Raw genomic sequence first — 22869 nt, forward strand, 5'->3', positions numbered from 1 at the left:
AAAGAAAATTAAATCCAAAGTAAGCAGAAGAAAAGAAATAAGAGCAGAAATCAGTGGAATTGAAAAAAGGGAATCAACAGAGAAAATCAATGAAACCAAACACTGACTCTTTGAAAAGATCAATAAAATTGATAAGCCTCTAGCCAGGCTAACAAGGAAAAAGGAGAGAGGACACTAATTGCTAATATCAGAAATGAAAGAGGGATATCACTATAGATCCCATGGACATTAAAAGGATAATAAAGGAATACTATGAACGACTCAACCCATAAATTTGAGAACTTAGGTGAAATGGACAAATTCCTTGAAAGACACAATCAGCCAAAATTCACACAAGAAGAAACAGACAATCTAAATAGGCCTGCATCTATTAAAGAAACTGAACCAGTAATTAATAGTCTTCCAAAACAGAAAGCATCAGGCACAGATGGGTTCACTGGTGAATTCTACCAAACATTTAAAGAATTATACTAATTCTCTACAACCTCTTTCAGAGGATTAGAAGCAGAAGGAATACTTCCTAACTCATTCTATGAGGCCAGCATTTCCCTAATACCAAAATAAGACAAAGACATTACAAGAAAAGAAGACTACACCAATATCTCTCATGAACATAGATGCAAAAATCCCTAACAAAATACTACCAAATCAAATCCAACAATGTATAAAAAGAATTTCACACTATAAACAAGTGAGAATTATCCCAGGAATGCAAGGCTGGTTCAACCTTTTTTCTTTTCTTTTTTTTGGCTGTGCCATGTGGCATGCAGGATCTTAGTTCCCTGACCAGGGATCGAATCCATGCCCTCTACAGTGGAAGCATGGAGTCTTAACCACTGGACCACCAGGGAAGTCCCTGGTTCAACATTTTAAAATGAATTAATGTAATCCATCACATCAACAGACTAAAGAAGAAAAATCACATGATCAGATCAATAAATGCAGAAAAAGCATCTGAAAAAACTTATACACATTCATGATAAAAACTCTCAGTAAACTAGGAATAGAGGGAACTTCCTCATCTTGATAAAGAATACCTACAGCAAACATCATACTTAATGGTAAGAAACTAGATGTTTCCCACTAAGATCAAGAACAAGGCAAGGATGTCCCCTCTCCTCACTCCTTATCAACATAGTACTAGATAAATCCATAAGACAAGAAAAGGCAATAAAAGGTATACAGATTGAGAAGGAAGATATAAAATGGTCTGTTCCCAAATGACATGGTCATCCAAACAGAAAATACAAAAGAATCAATAAAATAACTCCTGGGACTAACAAGTAATTATAGTAAGGATACAAGGTTAATATACAAAAGTCAACTGCTTTCATATATGCCTGCAATGAACAAGTGGAATGTGAAATTAAAAACACAATACCAGGACTTCTCTGATGGTCCACAGGACTTCTCTGTGCTCCCAATACAGGAGGCCCAGGTTCGATCCCTTGTAGGGCAACTAGATCCTGCATGCATGCCGCAACTAAGAGTGCACATGCCATAACTAAGAAGTCCACATGCCACAACTAAGAAGTCCACATGCTGCAACTAAGAGTCTGCATGCCGTAACTAAGAAGTCCACATGCTACAACTAAGAAGCCCACATGCCACAACTATGAGCTCGCATGCCACAACTAAAGATCCCACATGCCATAACAAAGGATCCTGCATGCTGCAACTAAGACCTGGCACAACCAAAATAAATAAATAAATATTTTTTTAAAAAAACACAATACCATTAACATTAGCACCCTCCAAAAAGGAAATACTTCAGTGTAAATCTAACAAAATATGTACAAGATCTATATGAACAAAACTACAAAACTCTGATGAACAAAATCAAAGAACTTAAAAATGGAGAGATATTCCATGTTCACGTATAGGAAGACTCAATATTGTCAAAATGTCAGTTCTTCCTAACTTGATCTATAGATTCAAAGGCATCTCAATTAAAATTCTAGCAAGTTATTTTGTGGATACTGACAAAATAATTCTCAAGTTTAAATGAAGAAGCAAAAGACTCAGAATAACCAACACAATACTGAAGGAGAAAAACAAAATTGGAGGACTGACACTACTCAACTTTAAGATCTACTATAAAGCTACAATAATCAGGACAGTGTGGTATTGCCAAAAGAATAGACAAATAGATCAATGGAACATAACAGAGTCCAGAAATAGGCCCACATAAATATAGCCAATTGATCTTTGACAAAGGAGCAACGGCAATACAATGGAGAAAAGATAAGACTTTTCAACAAATGATGCTGGGACAACTGGACATCCATATGCAAAAAAAATGAATCTAGACACAGACCTTAAACCCTACATAAAAATTAACTCAAAATGCATCATAGATCTAAATGTAAAAGAAAAAACTGTAAAACTCCTAGAAGATAACATGGGAGAAATACAGGAGACATAGGAGAAACATAGACGAGCTTGGGTATAGCTTTGACTTTTTAGATACAACACCAAAGGCACAATGCATGAAAGAAATCATTGATAAGCTAGACTTCATTAAATTAAAAACTTCAGTTCTGCAGAAGACAATGCCATGATCTCAAAAGACAAACCACAGACTGGGAGAAAATATTTGCAAAAGACTCATCTCATAAAGGACTATTATCCAAAATATACAAAGAACTCTAAAAACTCACAACAAGAAAATAAACAATCTGATTAAAAACTGGGCCAAACAGGACTTCCCTGGTGGTGCAGTGGTTAAGAATCCGCCTGCCAATGCAGGGGACACAGGTTCGAGCCCTGCTCTGGGAAGATCCCACATGCCACAGAGCAACTAAGCCCGTGCACGACAACTACTGAACCTGTGCTTTAGAGCCCACGAGCCACAACTACTCAGCCACGTGCCACAACTACTGAAGCCCATGTGCCTAGAGCCCGTGCTCCGCAACAACAGAAGCCACTGCAATGTGAAGCCCGTGCACCACAACGAAGAGTAGCCCCTGCTTGCTGCAACTAAAGAAAGCCCACACGCAGCAACGAAGACCCAACGCAGCCAAAACTAAAACTAAAATAAAATAAATTTTAAAAAAAACAACTGGGCCAAAGACTTTAACAGAAACCACACCAAAGAAGATATACAGATGACAAAGAAGCATATGAAAAGATCTCCATATCATATGTCATCAGGGAAATGCAAATTAAAAGAACAATGAGAAGGAATTCCCTGGTGGTCAGCGGTTAGGACTTGGCACTTTCACAATCCCTGGTCAGGGAATGCAAGCTATGTGACAAGGCCAAAAAAAAGAAAAAAAAAAATGAGATACCACTACACACCTATTAGAATGGCCAAAATCCAGAACACTGACAAATGCTGCCCAGTATGTGGAACAATAGGACCTCTCTTTCCTGGGGAGAATGCAAAATGGTACAGCCACTTTAGAAGACAGTTTGGCGGTTTCTTACAAAACTAAACTTACTCTTACCATACAATCCAACAATCATCATCCTTGGTATTTACCCAAAGAAGCTGGAAATTTATGTCCACAAAAAAACCTGCACACACATATTTATAGCAGCTTTATTCGTAATTGTCAAAACTTGGAAGCAACAAAGATGTCCTTCAGTAGGAGAATGGGTAAATAAACTGGTACATCCAGACAATGGAATATTATTCAGCACTAAAAAGAAATGAGTCTATCAAACCATGAAAACACATGGAAAAAACTTAAACGCACATAACTAAGTGAAAGACCAATTTGAAAAAGCTACATACTGTAAGGTCCTATATTCTAATGATATGACATTATGGAAAAGGCAAAACTATTGACAGTAAAAAGATCAGTAGTAAACAAAGGGAGGGGGTAGGTAGGAAGAAGATGTGAATAGGCAGAGCACAGAGGGTTTTTAGGGTAGTGAAAATACCCTAAAATATACTATAATGTGCATATGTGTCATTGTACGTTTGTCCATATTCGTAGAATGTACTACACCAAGAACCCCATTGTAAACTATGGACTTTGGATGATGATGCTGTGTCAATGTAGGTTCATCGACTGTAACAAATGTACCTCTCTGGTATGGGATGTTGATAACTGGGGAGTATTGATAACAGGGGACATGTGGGGGGCAGGAGGTATATGGGAAATCTCTGTAACATTCCTCTGAATTTTGCTGTGAACCTAAACTGCTCTAAAAATTATCAGTCTTTTTAAAAAGAAAAAGAAAGAGAGAATCAGTCAGGCAAGACACTCAAGGCTGAGAGATTGGCCAGCTTAGGCCTGGACAGCAGCTGTATAAATTGAATCACAAAAGACTTCTCAAAAGCTGCACTAAATTAAATCTGTTACTGCATCAGTGTACACAAATTATGTGATGCTGCTGCCATATTATTTTGATTTGTATTAATTTGTCTTATTGTACTCCAAATGGACAGTGGGAAAATGCCATTCTGAAGATCCACAAACTAATCTACAAACATAAATGTAAGATTTTAGAGGCACAAAAAGTCTGCGCTGTTCTAATACCTCAATTTTGTACCTTATTTCACTACTTTCTCCTAAACGAAGTTTAAGGAAGATCCCACTATACTCCACAGCCCACTTGTTATAAGATTTACTCAATATCATGATGTCTTAGCATCTGAATAATCTATTATAACTTTCTAGATAATATTTTAACAATTACTTCAATTTTTCTCCCCAAGGAAAATAAATGAGTTTCCCCAGGCTCTGAGTGTATTTATTACTTCAATTCCCCCTGCTTCAACTTTTTTTTGAAGTGAACATAACCTCCAGATTTTATTGTCTTCACAATAAAACAAAATATGAAGTTTAGAACTGGAGTACTTAGCCCTTTCTCTTATCTCCTCCCAGTTCAAAATGCTTGCTGGTCTTAACAGTCAGCACTCTCTAACTCTGCAGCACTTTCTAGGCTCAATGCATTCAAGCCTCAGCACAATCTCCATTTGCAGTTTTAGCCTTTTTTCCAGAAAAGCAGCTTAGTCTGCTTCCTGTCATAAGACCGCTTTCCCTGGGCATTCAGAGAGTCCTTGCCCTTCTTGTCCTGTGTCACTCTGTGGGTTTAATGCTTGGCATGCTTCTTACAGTTAGTTTGGCAAGTTTCAGGGATATACGCCATGTTTGTCTGTTTGTGGGGGTGCTATCGGCAGGGGAAGAAGCGATTTCCCCCAATATTTAAGTTTTCATCTGAAGACAGAGGTTTAGAACAAAAAAATTCTTCTGAAGTTCTGCAGTATTACAGTCTATGCTAATATGTTCCACTTAAACAATCTCATGGCATTAATAAGTAATATAACAGGGACTTCTCTGGTGGTCCAGTAGTTAAGACTCCTTGCTCCCAATGCAGGGGGCCCAGGTTCGATCCCTATTCAGGGAACTAGATCCCGCATGCTGCAGCTAAGATCCTGCATGCCACAACTAAAAGATCCCACATGCCGCAACGAAGATCCCGGCTGCCACAGCTAAGACCCGGCACAGCCAAATAAATAAATAAATATTTTTTAAAAAATAATAAGTAATATAATAAACCACATTTATGCTCTTCTAAATGGCACATGGTAACCTATAACACAGAAAGAAGAGGCAATTCAACAGCAACAATTATAAAAGAAATTAGAAGAAGGCGAATTGTCACTAACAGCCCTAACAAGAATTGTTATATACACGTAGGTTGTTTTTTTTTAAACAAGGTCTTGACTTGGGGTCCATGACAAGTCAACTGGCAGGGAAGGGGGGGATGGTCTGAGAGCCCTCTGAAATTAAAAGAAAATTGTGTGTGTGTATGTTTTTGCATTTCTTCTGAGGTAAGATCTCTAAATATACTACAGATTCCTTCAGATTTTCAAACAAGTGAACAAAAACTGATTAAGAACCACTGTTTTAAAAATAATTGTCAAAACAGTTTTAGAAGGAAATTCTAATAATAGCAGCTCACATTTATTGAGCACCTACTGTGTGCCAGGGACTAGGTTAAGTAACTTAACATAATTACTTGTTTTACTCCTCACAATAATCCTATTATACAAATAACTTAAAAATCCATGGATATGGACTTATATACACTACCAAATGTAAAACAGATAGCTAGTGGGAAGCAGCCGAATAGCACAGGGAGATCAGCTCCGTGTGGTGCTTTGTGACCACCTAGAGGGATGGGATAAGGAGGGTGGGAGGGAGATGCAAGAGGGAGGAGATATGGGGATATATGTATGCATATGGCTGATTCACTTTGTTGTAAAGCAGAAACTAACACACCATTGTGAAGCAATTATACTCCAATAAAGATGTTAAAAAAATGATAATTAAAAAAAAAATCCATGGATAAATCTATTCATTGATTCATTCACCCAGGTTTCTTGAGAACCAACTATAGCTCAGGCACTATTCATGCCACTGGTGAAACAACAATTAAAAACAAATTTCTTTCCTTATGGAGCCTTCCCTCCAGTCAAGGGGAAGAGAGACAAAAAATTAAAGAGCAACAACAGATCACATAATAATCAGTATGCTGGTGAAAATAAAACAGAGTGATATCCTAGGACCTCTGACCAACAGCATGGCGTCCCCAGGGAGCTCAACAGAAGTACAGAATCTCAGGCCCTACCCTAGGGGTCTGAATCAAAATTTGCATTTTTAACAAAACACATAGGTGTTTCATATGCACACTGAAGACTGAGAAGCACTATGCTAGGGAATGATTGAGGACTCCTATAGATTATGAGGAAAAGCTTCCCTGTGGAAGTGACATAAGTTGATACCTGAATGCCCAAAGGAGTCAGCCCTGAGGAAGATCTGGGAGAACTTCCCAGGCAGAGCGAAGAGCTCTGGCAAAAACCCTAAAGTGAAAATGGAAATAAGCTTCACATTTTCAAAGAAAGAAAAGAAAGTCTACGTGGCTGATTTAAATGAACAAGGTGGAGTATGTTACAAGGTGAAGTTGTAAAGGAGAGGAAGGACCAGATCATGTACGGTCTTGTAAGCCACGGTAAATAGTGTGAATGTGATAGCATTAAGATCAAGTAGAAGGTTTTGATCAGGGGTGTGTCACAATTTGTTTTTTAAAAGATTAATCCGTTTGCAGAAAATAAGATAATAGAAATTCAAAAGGAAAGCAGAAACGGAGGAATAGTATGATATTCAATAATGCTATTATATATTATATATAATATACATATATTTTTATATATGTATGTATTTTTATATTGTATGGTATTCAATAAAACTATTATACATATATATGTAATTTTTTTTTTAAGTGGAAGCAGAGAGACTAGTTAGGAAACTATTAACAATAGTACAGTTCAGAGATGTCTATGATTTGGACCAGAGAGTTAGCACTGCAAGTTGCAGGTTAAGTAAACTGACCAAGATCATATAGTTAATAACAACAGCAGCAACAATTGCTAACCTTTAGTGGGTACTCACTAAGTGCCAGGTACTTTTCTAAGTACTTTACATACCTTCATTCATTTAATCTTCACAACCACCCTATGATGTAGGTACTAACATATTCCTACCTTAAAGGTGAAGACACTAAGGCACAGAGGGACTAAGTAAGTAATCTGTCCATGTTCCCATAGCTAGGTAGTGGCAGAGCCAGCATTTGTACCTACAGGTCCAGCAGGGAGGCAGCATGTTATAGTGGAAGCAGCATGGGCTCTGGAGTCATACCCTCCAGATTTATCTCCTGACTCCACCATTTTGACTCTGGATCATGGCAGCTTGGGCACATGATCACCATCCTAGCCAATGATGCCTAAGAGGAAGTCAGCTTCAGCCAAAGTTTCTCCTGATACTCTTCAAAAGGAGACCAGGACAGAAACTCATTCCTTCCTGCCTTTGTACTTTTACCTGTGAAATTAAGATAGCTGGACTGCTGCAAGCACCTTAAGAACATGAGGGGAAATGCTGCTCACACACTGAGGACAACAATAATCTTGACATATGTTGTGATAGTTAATTTTATTTGGCAACTTGACTGGGCCATAGAGCACCTATACATTTAGTCAAACATTATTCTGGATGTGTCTGTGAGGGTGTTTCTGATGAGGTTAACACCTGAAACAGAAGACTGAGTAGACTGTTCTCCCTTATGTGGGTGGGCCTCATCCAATTACTTGAAGCCCTGAACAGAACAAAAGGCTGACCTTCCCCTTAGAAAGAGGGAACTCCTTCCGCCTGACTGCCTTTAAGCTGGAACATCGGTTGTCTCCTGCCTTTGGACTCAAACTGAAACATCAGTTCTTCATGGGTCTTAAGCCTGCCAGTCTTTGGACTACAACTACACTATGGGCTCTCCTGGTTCTCAGGCCTTCGGACTCAGACTGGAATTACACTACCAACTCTCCTGGGTCTCTGGGTCTCCAGCTTGCTGACTGTAGATCTTGGGACTTGTCAACCTCCATAACTGCATGAGCTGATTCCTTATAATAAATCTCTTTCTAAATGTATATACATCTTATTGGTTCTGTCTCTCTGGAGAACCCTGACTAAAACATATGTCATAAAGCTTAACTGTGTTGACACTGTCTCCGTAGAGCTGAGAAATAACAACAAAGGGGATGTGTGGTCTCTGTGTTCTTTGGTGCTTTAAATTGGAATGGAATTTCAAATTCTACACAAAGGTAGATAGTTAAGAAAGTCTTAGAGATATTCTTTAGAGACTTAAGCAAAATGGTGGACCAGACTATTTCAACAAAAAGTAAGCATTTTCCTTTCAGAAATGTTATTTTAAAGGTTTGCTTCACCCTTAAGGTTTTTTTGTTTTAATACCTGAGGTTAAATATTTTTTGAGAATCCATCTCCAACTTCATACTCAAAATCAGTAGAGATGTAGTTTAATGTGCAGAAGTTTTGCATACAACTTGTCAGTAAAGTGGGGTTCAGCTCAAAAACATTCTGTAAAGATTTCTCAGCTCAAAAGTATCCTATGATTAAAGGAAAGAATTGAAGATACACAAGATAACACATGACCATACAAATTTAAAGAGTTTTCAAGGTAAAGAAAACTATCTTTTTGCATTATTCCTTCCCAGACGGTTGTATGTTCAGAAATATTCAATACAATTTGTGATGAGTCTTGACTACTTCAAGGCATTACATGTGTTTACTTCAGTAGAATTAAGGATGTTATACAAAACTAACAGATTACAAGAGGTATCCATGTAACCCAGAAAAGTTATATGCTTTAGGTTCATTTAACAGCTTAAGGTTTTCTTTACAGACCTTGGATTCATTTGAAAATTTATGAGTGATAGAATTCTGAAAGGTATTCTATATATTATCTTCTCCAAAAAAATCTAAGGTAGATATTGTTATTTCTTACAAATGAGGAAACTAAAACACCACAAAATGTTAGAAAATTTAAGTGAATAGGCAAGATAGGATCTAAAGCTAAGTGACCCCAAACTACCACCAGGATATTGCCCTCATTAAAATCACCATAACACTACAGACAAGTGAGGATTGTGCTCCCATTTATCATAGCCAGGCAACAGAAAAAACACAAACCTCCCTCTAATTTGAAGTACTCAAGCCTCCTGGAGCAAACAACAATCCACCCCTCCTGGGTCTCCATCCTACTCAGGCCCAGCTAGAGCTCTGCCCTACCTGCACTCTGGGCTCAACCTGCCTCTGCTAATAAACGGCACTCTTGTAAAACCCGGTAGCAGCAGCAGCAGCAGCAGATTTTTTTTTTAATTGAAATATAGTTGATTTACAATGCTGTGTTAGTTTCATCTGTACAGCAAAGTGATTCAGTTATACATATACATATTCTTTTTTCAGACTCTTTTCCATTATAGGCTATTACAAGATATTGAATACAGTTCCCTGTGCTATATAGTAGGTCCTTGTTGTTTATTTTATATATAGTAGTGTGTATCTGTTAATCCCAAACTCCTGATTTATCCCTCCTCCCGCCTTTCCCCTTTGGTAACCGTAAGTTTGTTTTCTATGTCTGTGAGTCAGCAGCTTTTTTACTAAAAGCCCAAAGTTGAAGTGTTAGAGGAAAGAAATTCCTTTCCATATAAATCTAAAAGCCCTTACATTTCACATAGCTGGCTTTTAAGAATTTTGACTAACTAGATTTATGTACACCTTTTTGAGCTTTGAGAACAAAATCTGGCATTAAATGAAGACCTAGCCCTCAAATACAAAGATGACACAAAGTTAGGAGACAAATCAGTGCTGTATCACAGTCAAGATGATGTTGCCGTGCTACACAATGGGATAAAAGTACCAACAGGTGCAATTGGGTTCAAAAACTTAATTATACTGAAAAGAATCATTTGAAAACCTATTAAATAGAAAAACTGAATAAGCAACAACTAATTCCACAAATTATAAAGCAGCTATAGAGTGTAAAGCTCTGTACTAAAAACTTCAAACACAGCTAGCTAGACAGACACTGTAACTGCACTCAAAATATCAACAGGGCACTGGGGGAGATATAAACAAGTGGATAAACAACTTTAACAAAGTGTGGTATGAAGTAAAGGGAAGAGGAGGATGCTATGAGATCACAGAGCCAAAGCTAGTAACCTAGCTTAAGGAGATAAGGGTACTCAGAGGAAATGATGTTTCAATTGAGAGCAAAAGGACAAACAGGAGTTAGCCAGGGAAAAATGGAAGGAAGGGAAGGAAATGCATTAAGCTGGGAGAAGGCTCTAAAATATGAGAGGATAGTACACTGAAGAAAATGAAACAAGTTCAGTATTGAGATATAAAGTGAAAGGCAGAGGGAGCAAGAGTTGGGCTACTAGAAAAATATAAAGGAACCAGGTGACACAGGGCCTTACAACGATAAGCAGTTTGAATTTAATCCTGAAGTTTCCAGGAAGCCACTTATGAATTTTAAAGAACTCAGTGGCTTAATTATACCCCCTCTTAAGCAAAGGAGAATACCGGAAAACATTTTAATGGCTTTATCTTTCTGACATATTAGCAATGACCTGTTGGAAATACAATAGAAAAAAAAAAACGGATCGCATTTACAATTAAGATAAAAAGTCTAGAATAAAGAAGAGTCATAGTAACGATCAATTTGTAAGATCTATGTGAAGAAAACTAAAATCTTTCTCAAAGGCATAAATGAAAATTTGGGAGACTGGACACAGTGTTATTGAAAAGAAATGCACAACGCTGTAACATTGTCAGTTCTTCACAAATTAATTTGCAGATTAAATACAGTTCCACCAAAATCCAAATCCAAAATCCTTAGAAAATCATGAAGATGCAAAGTAATGAGGGGGATCTTGACTACCAGATGAGAAAATAAATATAAAACACTATGAGCAAAAGGTCAATGAATAGAATAGATATTCTAAAAGGAAGTCTTCAGGGAATAATTTAATATATAATAAAAGAGGGAGGCATACCAAATATTATCACTGTTCTTTTCTTTTATCACCCAACTTGTAATTATCTATTTGTTATTTATTTTATGTCTGTCTCTCTCAACTAGGCTGCAAGCCACAAGAGGGAAGGTACCATGCCTATTTAATTCACTGTATACCTAGCACCTACAATGCCTGGCATATGATGGGCACACAATAAATATTTGTTGAATCAATGAATTAAGCAATGGGAGCCAAGAGATCATTCAACAAGTGACATCTGGACAACTGGAAGACAACAGAAAAATTAATTTAGATTATCCCCTCATACTGCATACCAAAATACTTTCCAGATGGTTTTAAAATGTAAATATATAAAAAATTTCAAACCAAAAAAATAAAGTGTACATGAATATTTACCTAGTCCAGTGGTCTGCAAACTATAGCAGCCTGCAGGCCAAATTGACCATGCACATTAGTCTACTATCTCTGGCTATTTACACACTACAACACCAGAGTTCAGTATAGTTGTCCCTCAGTATCTGCAGGGGATTGGTTCCAGGGCCTCCTGCATATACCAAAATCCACAAATGCTCAAGTCCCTTATATAAAATGGTGCAGTACAATGAATAGTTGGCCCGCTGTATCCGCGGATGCCAAACTCACAAATATGGAGGGTCAGCTAAAGTTGTAACAGAGACCATGGCAGGCAAGGACAAAAGTATTATCTGAATGTTTACAGAAAAAGGTTGCCAATCCCTGATCTCTCTTAATAGGTGTGGACTTTCTAAATCCAATCCTGTCTGGACATCACAATCGCCTGTGAAACTCAGACTTAAGGACTCCCAATTAAACCCCAGTAGGAATGGATCAAAAACATAACTGTAAGAGCTAAAACTTTAAAATGCTTAGAAGAAAGCATAATTGTAAATCTTCATGACCTTGGATTAGGCAATGATTTCTTAGCTATGACACCAAAAGCAGCCAAAGAAAAAATAAATTGGACTTCATCAAAATTAAAACTTTTGTATATCAAAGGACATTATTGGGACTTCCCTAGTGGTCCAATAGTTAAGACTCCATGCTCCCAATGCAGGGGGCCTAGGTTCAATCCCCAGTTAGGGAACTAGATCCCACATGCTGCAACTAGGAGCCCTCATGCTGCAACTAAGACTTGGTACAGCCAAATAAATAAATTTTTTTTTAAAAAAGGGACATTATCAAGAAGGTGAAAATACAACACACAGAATGACAGAATATATTTGCAATCTATAAATCTGGCATAATTCATTAAGAAATAGAATCCAACAATTTCACCTATGAGTATTTATCTGAAGGAAACAAAATCACTATCTCAAAAAAGTATCTGCACCCCCATGTTCATTGCAGCATTATTTAAATAGCCACGACATGAAAACAACTTAAGTGTCCATCAAGAGATGAAAGGATAACGGAGCAACTAAGCCCGTGCACCACAACTACTGAGCCTGTACTCTAGAGCCCGCAAGCCACAACTACTGAGCCCACATGCCACAACTACTGAAGCCCGTGCACCTAGAGCCTGTGCTTTGCAACAAGATAAGCCACCGCAATGAGAAGACCGCGTACCGCAACAAAGAGTAATCTCCACTCACCACAACTAGAGAAAGCCTGTGTGCAGCAACGAAGACCCAACGCAGCCAAAAATAAATTAACTAATTAATTTTTTAAAAAAAAGAAAAAAGAAGACATGAAAGGATAAATCAATAGTAACATAAATCAGGATGTTGATTGCCATTGGGAGTAAAAAGCTAGTGATTTGGAGGGTGCACAATGGGAGCCTCTGGGTACTACAAATGTTCTATTTCTTGATTTAGGTTGTATTTACACAAATCTATCCTCTTTATGAAAATTCAGTAGGCTTTACACTTACCACTTGCGTACTTTACTAAATGAATCTTATACTTTAATAAGTATGCTTAAAAAATAAAAATGAAGTTAACAGTAATTATCTTTCCTGTATTTTCTACTATGCACATATAGTATTTTTATAATAAAAATAATTTATTTTTAATAGAAAAAATAACTAATCAAATATAAACAAAAGAGACCTGTCTTATAATAGCCCTAGGAGTCTTAAGGTGAGACATGAATATGACCTGGCCACCAACTTAATGCAACAGGACACAGAAAAGGTAACCTAAAATAGTGCTCTGGCCAGACATGTCCAAAGGAATATATTGAGATATGTGGGCCACATTTTCAGAGTGACATTCAGAAAGCAGACTGTAATCTCAAGAAGGGAAGTAGTTCAAGGATCTAGAAACCGTGTCATAAGATTTAACTGATAAGACAAGAGACAGTTGACATTGAGGAGAGAGTAACAACATCCCAGCACTCTGTGTCTAGCATACAGATGGCACCAAGAAATATTTGGGGAATGAATGAACGGATGAATGGGAGAAATATGTCTTTAATGTTTTAAAGGTTGTCAAATGGAATTGGGACAAGGAGGCAACCAATAATATGATAAATGAATAAATGATTATATAAATGAATAAGATATACTTAAAAAACTGTCATAAGCGCACGAGAACTAGAGTTATATAAGTTGTGCCTGGGGAAAGAGTCAAGATGAATGAGGAGAAGTTACAGAAAAGCTCTACTTGAAGAATTCTACTTAAAGAATTTTCTAGCAATTAGGGCTATATAAAAATGAACAGCATGCCTCAAAAAGAAACAATAAAGGCAGAAACTACCTTCCCACCTGACATTTAACTACATAACCCAGAGGTCCTCTTCAGCTCTATTATTCTATGATCCCATGAAATGTTATCTTCGTATCTTGCTGCACAGCAAATAATTAACAACTTGAGTTCCTTTGAAAACAGTATTCATAAGCAGTATCTTACTAAATTAAGATAATTTACCTTAGTGACTTACCTGCATACTATAAATCAAATTTCAATAGCCTTCTTTGAAACACCATGACGAAAGCAGTAGCTCATATTTTCTAAGACCCTCTAGATATTCAGAATATCCAGAGGAAAGTAGTTAAGTCCAGGATAACAATAACCATCCCTGGTTATCTATAGAGGCCCTCTGCACAATCTTAGAAAAATCAAAACTTCGTTTTCTGGAATTCAAAGCACTGAAGTCAGACTGAGCCCTTTGCCATTGTTAATATAAGTTAGTCTCCCCAAAAATCAAAATGGTTTTAGTAATTATACATAGAGTTGAGTTCATCCCATTCCTATTCACTGACTGGAATCCACCACCTCTAGCATTTCAATATTAATATTTCAATTACTCCCAGCATAGCCCTACATTTATATAACATTTCTTATAATTTTCAAAGGACTTTCTCCTATTATATAATAACTTATCTGAGCCTCATAGATGACATGTGAGGAAGGCAGAGTTAGGATGACTAATCCCATTCTACAGATGAGAAAAAAGAAATACCAAATTAAATGATTGATCCAGTACCATAGGATGAAACCAGAATCACAATCTAGTCTTTCCAGGTCACATTTTATTATTCATCTGGTATCCCATATGTTCATTAGTCCTATGACAGAACTGATCAAAATTCTTCTAAGTAATAACAGTTATGGAATAAAATGAGCTTCACTTCTTCACAAAGAGAAAGAAGATTGTTGCCAAAAAAGAACACACGCTTAGTTAAATGAAATCAAAACTATATACGGAATTTAGATTTCCAGTTTAAAATGTTTACCCAACTGCTGTGCGAAAAATGCACAATCAGGAAAAGCACGTTTAATATTTCTAAAGGGCCGGATTAAAATTTCAGCTGTAACTTCATTACTGTAATTATATTTTTAATGCATATTTATTAAACATCCATTCAAATACTGTGTTCACAATTATTCATGAGTGTTTTGTACATTTGTGTTGATTTTAACAAACTGTAAACAGTGGCCACTGACCAGAAATGTTCTCCTACAATGACAGAAGCCCATGCTAAGGTCACAGGCAGCCCGTTTATGCTCTATTATGTTCTATTCATACCCCAAAGAGAAATAGCTGCTTTTTTCGAAAACTGCAATGGTCATCAATGACCCAAAAAGTCAGATTTACCAGTGACATTAAACACCTATGTTTGATTCAGTGATGAATAAACAAAGTGCAGAATAGAAGAAAATCAAATCTTAATTAAACTCTTTCTTTAAAAAAACAACATAAGCCATCATCAGGGAATGCATTTACTTTATTTATAAAAGGATGATTTAGGGGCTTTAAAAGGGTGCTTTTGATTTAAATAGAAAAATTATGAAAATTAAAACTAAATGCTTGCCAGTTATCATTCTTTTCCTTTCGAAGCTAATCTTAAATGTGCCAATGTGTGTAACTTTACAAAAGAAAAAAAACAGTACTTAAATTTCACAACAAATCAGTAAAATACTGCCTAAAAATCTGAATAAAGCTATTCTGAAGTAATTATAGGCATGGCCTAGCATACTGAGTAACTCCTTAATATTCACCCTTTTCAAACACTATTTAATAATGAGACCTAAGGGGTCTATTTTCTTTCAAACAATAAAGAAAAATAATGTCTATTTGTTATGTTCATTTATTTTAAATTTTTTTACACAAATATATAAATAAGAATTTTTAAATGGAATCTACAGGAATTACATTTAAGATATAAATTGCATTATGAAGCTTTGAAGTAACTACACTAAGAACTGCATGTTCAGGCTTTAAAAATTGTTGAAAACTGACACACCTGGTCAAGAATATGGATAGATAATGTGTTGAAAAGTATCTTCTAGGATGAGCTGAACGGAGAGAAGAAATAAGAAGGACAAGTAGGACAGTGAAAGAAGGTTATGAAAAAAGATTTTGGAGATTAAAGTATGAGGTACCTCCAGCAGGGTACACATAAAAATGGGACCTCAACAGAGGACCTTAGGGAAGGAAGACAAAACACAGCAGGAAGAACAGACATATTCAAAAGGCTCTTAAAAGAGAAATTAGAACAAATCTTAGTCACAAGCAAGAAAAAAATATGAGTGGCCTAGGGAAACAGTATTAGATATAGTCAAGCTGAGGCTACATGACCTTCTGTCAGAATTTATAGAGCGTATTATTGCACTGGGCCCTTGACATCTATTATTTCTGTGGTACTTTTGTGAAAAGACAAATCCAAAATAGGTAAAACCAGGATTTAAGTGGTTAAGAATCCATCTTGCAATTCAGGGGACACCGGTTAGATGCCTGGTCGGGCAACTAAGATCCCACATGCTGCAGGGCAGCTAAGCCCGCACGCCGCAAATAGAAAGAAGCCCACTTGGCGCAACTAAGACCCGACGCAGCCAAAAAAAAAGTTAATTTTTTAAAAATAGTTAAACCCATTTAAATATTCACCATTTACTTAAACAAACAGAATGAAGCTCTTGAGGTATAACACAGTGCAAATCTACAGTAGATCAATAATCCATCTCTGGACTTCTAAAGTTCCTTTCTAATGGGTTCTACTCTTGAACCCACCCTATTTCATCTGCCCACCCTCCACCCCAGAACTACATCTGAGCACTAGCTATGCCATGTAATAAGTTGTGCTATGCTTAAAAAAAAAAACTGACTGAAAGAAACCATTAACATGAAGTTAATAGTCTCAGGAGCAGGCATGAACCTTCTTTTCTAATATAATAATAAACATTAACGGAAATCCAAGAAACATGAAGTTTCACACAGGGTGTTCATCTAACTGGGTAATAAAAGTCCAAATCCATTTTCTTAACCACTAATCTATACAGCCAATAAATAATACCAATTCATATGGCTGAGTTCTACTCACATTAATACCTAATCAAGATCTCCAATGTACATGTACTAAAGAAGAGATTGTGACTAAAGGTAAATACGAATCTTCAGTTAATATACACATCTAAAAATATAACACTGAGATACAGAAGGACACTACAATGATAAGAAATCACAAGGTGTGACTGTCATATTACCTTGCCTCTATGAAATAAACTTAATTTCTGGGACTTCCTTGGTGGTCCAGCAGTTAAGACTCCACGCTTCCACTGCAGGGGGTGCAAGTTCCATCCCTGGTCTGGGAACTAAGACCCCACATGCCACGCGGTGTGGCCAAAAAGTAAGAAAAAAAAACAGAAAGAAAGAAACTTAATTTCTAAGGCTAGCTTAAGTAAAATAGATACGCTGATTTTAAGTTTTAGAAAACTTAGAAGCGTTCTCTTCCTTGGCTTCTCTCCAATTTCCCCTATGACCTCTCTAACTGCTCTCTGATGAGGTCACCTTCTGCTCATAAAACATCACTTTTCCTCAAGAACTCATCCCTAGCCTTTTCTCCTTTTCATTCTACAAATATTTCAAGGCTAGTTCTTCCATTCTCATGGCTCTCAACACCTCATATTTCCTTTCTTAGACTCAGATCCCATATTTCCTACAACTACTTAGACTTGTTTACCTGGAATTATCACTAACACCTCAACTTTAACATATCCAAAATGGAACCTCTCCCTAAAATGCCTCTGGCCTTACTTTTCATTTGTCTAAACAAATGAAAAGTTTCCTTTGATAGACGGAATTTGATGCCATTAAATTACCCAAACTAGGAAACCCAAATTGACCTTAACTCCTCTCTTTCCTCGTCTCCCCCAGATCCTGTCAATTTACCAAAGCAGGGTCTCTGAATTCCCTCCTTTGCTGCCCTGCTCTCCATCTTTACCACAGCAGTAATTCAGGGCCTAAATCACTCTCCCTAAACTACTACAACTTCCTCCTAAATAATCACCAAGCTTCCAATATTCCCCCATCCAGGTATTCCTGACCTGTTTTTCAGGTAGCCACAGGGATAATCATGCTAAAATGGACCTGATCACTTCTCTTCTTAAGAAATCTTCAGCAGTATCCCCCTGAGCCTACATATCTTTGCATACTATACAGGACTCTTCTAACCAGAATCCAGCCCACGTGCCAAGCTTCATCTCTAGCTGCTCCCCCTGAGGGACTATACATACACCAATAAGGGCCAGGTGCAGCTCACTTCCACACTTTTGCTAAAAAGCCCTCCCCTCTCCAAGCAGAGCTGCTTTCTCCTCTGTAGTCCTACAACACTTCAGATGGGCCTAGATCATGGTGGTGTTAATGTTCATTGTCATGGTAAAGAGCTAGTAGAACACAGTGGTTGGTTAAGTTTGTGCTTCCGGAGGGAAAATGCCTGGGCTCAAATACCACTTGAGTAGCCATGCCTGTTTAGTCATTTATAAAATAGAGATGACAATACCTTTATAGATAGCACAGGGAACTCTACTCAATACTCTGTAATAACCTATATAGGGAAAGAATCTTAAAAAGAATGGATATATGTACATGTATAACTGAATCACTTTACTGAATCACTAAAGTGATTCAGTTTCACCTGAAACTAACACAACAATGTAAATCAATTATACTCCAATATAAAATTTTTTAAAAGAAACATTAAAAAATAAAATTTTAAAAAAAATTTTAAAATAACTTTATAATAGAGTTTTTATGAAGATAAAATTATGAGAGAAAGAAACGGCTAGCAGACTGCCTGGAACACAGAAAGGGCTCAATAAACATTAGCTCTTGTAATTCCATCTCCCAAGACTGTAAGCTATTCAAGGCCTGGCAGCCAATTTCATTCACTTCCCCCTCCATGCATTTAATACAAGACTTCAACTGAATTAGCAATCTCGAGGCATTTTCTACCCACACCATGACCACTCTGATTTCTAATAAAATGTTTCCCCATAACTATCTGGAGACTGACTAACTGTTACATTAAATGAAGATACACTTAGACCTAAAAGAAAACAAGCAGTAATATCAAAATTGACATATATACTTAAATTATTTAAGATACCAAATTTTATTGATACTTTCAATTGTTTAATAATCTGACTAATGGAAATACATATATTGCAAAATGGAATTCATAAGTTGTACTTCCTAAGGAATTTAAAGTTAGGTGATATGAAAGAACACCATTTTAGGACCCCTAAAGTTTTCACATTTCCAGTTACCAAAATGTCTTAGAGCCAAGGCTGGCATTAAAGCTTAGATGGGGACTTCCCTGGTGGTCCAGTGGTTAAGACTCTGCATTCCCAATGCAGGGGGCCCGGGTTCAATCCCTGCTCAAGGAACTAGATCCTGCATGCTGCAACCAAGACCCCATGCAGCCAAATAAATAAATTAATTAAGGGAAAAAAAATGAAAGAAAGAAATGAAGCACAAAAACAAAGAACATGCTCTTCCTTTCCCCTCATTCCTTTCCTTTATCTACTTCCTTCTTTTGTTTAACATTAAGTGTAATGTGCTTCCCTCACATTACACTGCAGTAAACAGTAGGCTTGAAAAGATGAAAAAAAGGAGATAAAACAAATGTCAACAGTAAATACCCCCCCAAAACATCAAGAAAACGATAGAAAACAAACTTAAATCAGACTCTAAATACTGAATAACGTTTCAACTTAATTTTTTCTTTTACTTAAAGAGGGGGAAGGAGCAACTTTAGTTACAATTAAATTGACCTCTAACTGCATTTTCATCAAATGTCCACATTCAAAACAAATTCTGGGGCTTCCCTGGTGGCGCAGTGGTTGAGAGTCCGCCTGCCGATGCAGGGGACACGGGTTCGTGCCCCGGTCCCGGAAGATCCCACATGCTGCGGAGCGGCTGGGCCCGTGAGCCATGGCCGCTGAGCCTGCGCATCCGGAGCCTGTGCTCCGCAACGGGAAAGGCCACAACAGTGAGAGGCCCGCGTACCGCAAAAAAAAAAAAAAAAAAAAAATTCTGCCACTTAACTAGCCAAATAACTTCTGCAACCTTGGGTTCCTCATCCCCAAAATGAGGATAACGGGAATTAAACAAGATAAGCACTTAGCATATTGCATGACCCAGAACAAACATTAAAGCTCATGTTGTTATGCTAATGTTCCTTAAATCCTAATTTTCATAAATTATGGTACATGCATTGAACGGAATTCTATTTTAACCATTTAAAACATGAGGTACAGGGACTTCCCTGGCAGTCCAGTGGTTAAGACTCTGAGCTTCCAATGCAGGGAGGGCCCATTCAATCCCTGGTTGGGGAACTAAGATCCCACATGCCTTGTGGCAGCCAAAAAAAAGAGGCAGTTCTACACGTATTTATATGGAATGATCTCCAAGATATACTACATGAAAAAAAAAGGAAGGACCAGAACAGTGTGTATAGTATATTACCACTTCTATTTTTCTTTAATTCAGGTATTTATAAATATATATGGTGGATATATACAGAATGTCTCTGGAAGAATACATAAAAAACAAGTATGAGAAGTTGCCTCTGGGAAGGAAAACTAAATGGCTATGGAACAGGAGTGGAAGAAAGTCAACATTTTACCGAATTCCTTCTTGTACCTTTTGAATTTTGTGTTATTTGCTTGTATAGCCTATTCCAAAATTTTTTTTAAATAGTTTATATTAAGATCGAAACCTCATGCTACCAAAATATTCCATTATACAGTAAGTGGATTATGCTAAACTTTACAGTAAAACCTAAGGTGACTTAATCACAGTTTTAGTATTAATTTCAACTCTATTTATGATAATAATCAAAGACTGATAGAGTTTTAGCTAAACTGCCAATGAGAATCAGTTTATTAAGATGTATAAGGGTGGGGTTCCTGGAGATTTTTTTTAAAAAGGAAAGCTTAAGTATGTGGATGAGGGAGCAATAAGAATAACGTCATTCATTCACTCAAAAAGTATATCTGCCCATCAGGTGCCAAACACTGTGCTAAGTGCTGAGGAAACAATGACACCCAGTCCTTGCCTTTGAGTAGCCCGCAATTTACTGGGAGTATATGAATATAGTAAAACTAGCACTCCTGTGGCCTTGGTTACTCAAAATACAGGTTCATTCACTCATGAATAACAATTTGAAAGAATGAATGAATGATGCAAGCCCGGTGACAAAATACGCCTCGCTGAAGCCTCTAGGACTTGAAAAGAACACAAAGAATCGACCCCTCAATCTGAGAATGTCAGTACACTTGCATTCCCGCAATCCAGAGAGCACGCAGGGCCTGCAGATGTCAGAGGTACAGTCCCGGGTCACCAGCCTGGAGAGCTTGGGATGGGGCAGGTTGGAAGAGTTCCCAGGCCTCAACCCCACACTTGAATCCCTTCAAGCGAGGTACTCCCCACACCTGGGTTTACAGGTCTCTAACAGCCGGAAAGGAACAAACCCTGGGTCGACATCTAACCCTCAAAATGAAAGTTACTCTGGGCCACCTCCCTCAGTGCTCCTTCATGAGCAGGCAGTAACAGCGGTGCAAGAGAGGGTGGAACTCCTCTCGAAGAAATCTCTCGAAAACCGTGAACCAAGGAGGCAGTTTGGGGAGCTCGAGGAGGGAGGGTGACTGCCCCGAGACTTCCCCGGTCATAAGCAGTCGTCTCGGCTTACTCCAGATACAGTCACTAACCTTTACAAAAGGGGTTTCCAGGGGCGGTGACCGAAGTGGGGAGAGCAGCGGCCCAAGCCCTGCACCGGACACATCTTCCTCTCAGCCGGCTCGGCGCTAAGCGCAGGGTAACCAAGGGCGACCAAGAGGCCGCCATCTTGAGCTCCGTACAGGGGAAGGAAGAGGAAAACTTTATTGAAACCCAGAAGAGAGACGGTAGCACAGACAAATCCAGCCGTGCTCACGGAAGGCTCCGCCCGACAGAACGAAAGGGCGCAGCGGAAGAACGCGACCTCTAGTAGCTCGAGGGCAAGCTGGACTCCGATGCCCTTCGATCCCTCCGGGCAAAGCAAACCGGGACTACGACTCCCAGCATGCAGTGCGGCGGCGCGGGGGCCGGGCGAAGGGACGGGGCGGAGGGCAGCTTTAGGCTGGGGGGAGGGGCAGTTGTCCGACCAGCGCCTGCTGCAGCTGATCTAAAAACATTTTCAAGGAGTTAGAACGTGTTTGCGGCGTGTATTCAAGTAACCACTCCTGAGCCTTTTCGGTTAGCGTACCTGACCGAGATTCCAAAACCTAAATAAAGTGTAGGTGATCCAGTGGGCCTTCATATTTTAACGAAATATTGTTACCTCCGTAAACGGTATCCCCAATTTATTTGCCTCCAGCGTCCAACGCATCTTTGGCAGAGTACATGAAATGTGCTCCTACCACTTTTCCTTTTTGTATTTCAAGAGCATAAATCATTTTCAATGTGGCATATACTCAAATGTTTTGAAAGAACATGGAAAATTTGTATAACATGGGAAAGCCAATGGCCCGAGATGAACAAGTAGATAGAGTGGCTGTGGGACAGTGTATCTAAGGAGGAATTTCTAAGTGATCTGCCCTAATTTGATTAAACAAAAAATGTTTTGAGTCACTATGATAACTGTATTGGGAATACAAACTGCTGTCCAGAAGAGGCAGGCAATCCGGTAAGGAAGGATAAAGAAAGCGACCAAAGATTCTACTAGGTGTTCTGGAAACAGTGAAAGAGCAGTTTGGCTGGGAAATCAGGAAGGCCTTCTAGAAGCTTTATTTTTAACAGGAAACGAA

At 38.0% G+C, this 22869-nt stretch overlaps 1 protein-coding gene across 2 annotated transcripts in view; it reads right to left on the reverse strand.

The window, feature by feature from the left end:
- AFG1L (AFG1 like ATPase) overlaps window positions 1-22039 on the reverse strand; it is a 194553-nt gene extending 172514 nt beyond the window's left edge. For both annotated transcript variants that reach the window (XM_082856019.1, XM_082856020.1), the window contains exon 1: window positions 21793-22039. In XM_082856019.1, coding sequence (XP_082712145.1) covers window positions 21793-21928 — 136 coding nt within the window. In that variant the 5' untranslated portion in view covers window positions 21929-22039. The remainder of the gene's footprint in view (window positions 1-21792) is intronic.
- Window positions 22040-22869: the final 830 nt, after the last annotated feature.

This window comes from Leucopleurus acutus (assembly GCF_964270905.1).
Source record: "Leucopleurus acutus genome assembly, chromosome: 15".
Taxonomy (NCBI): Eukaryota; Metazoa; Chordata; class Mammalia; order Artiodactyla; family Delphinidae; genus Leucopleurus; species Leucopleurus acutus.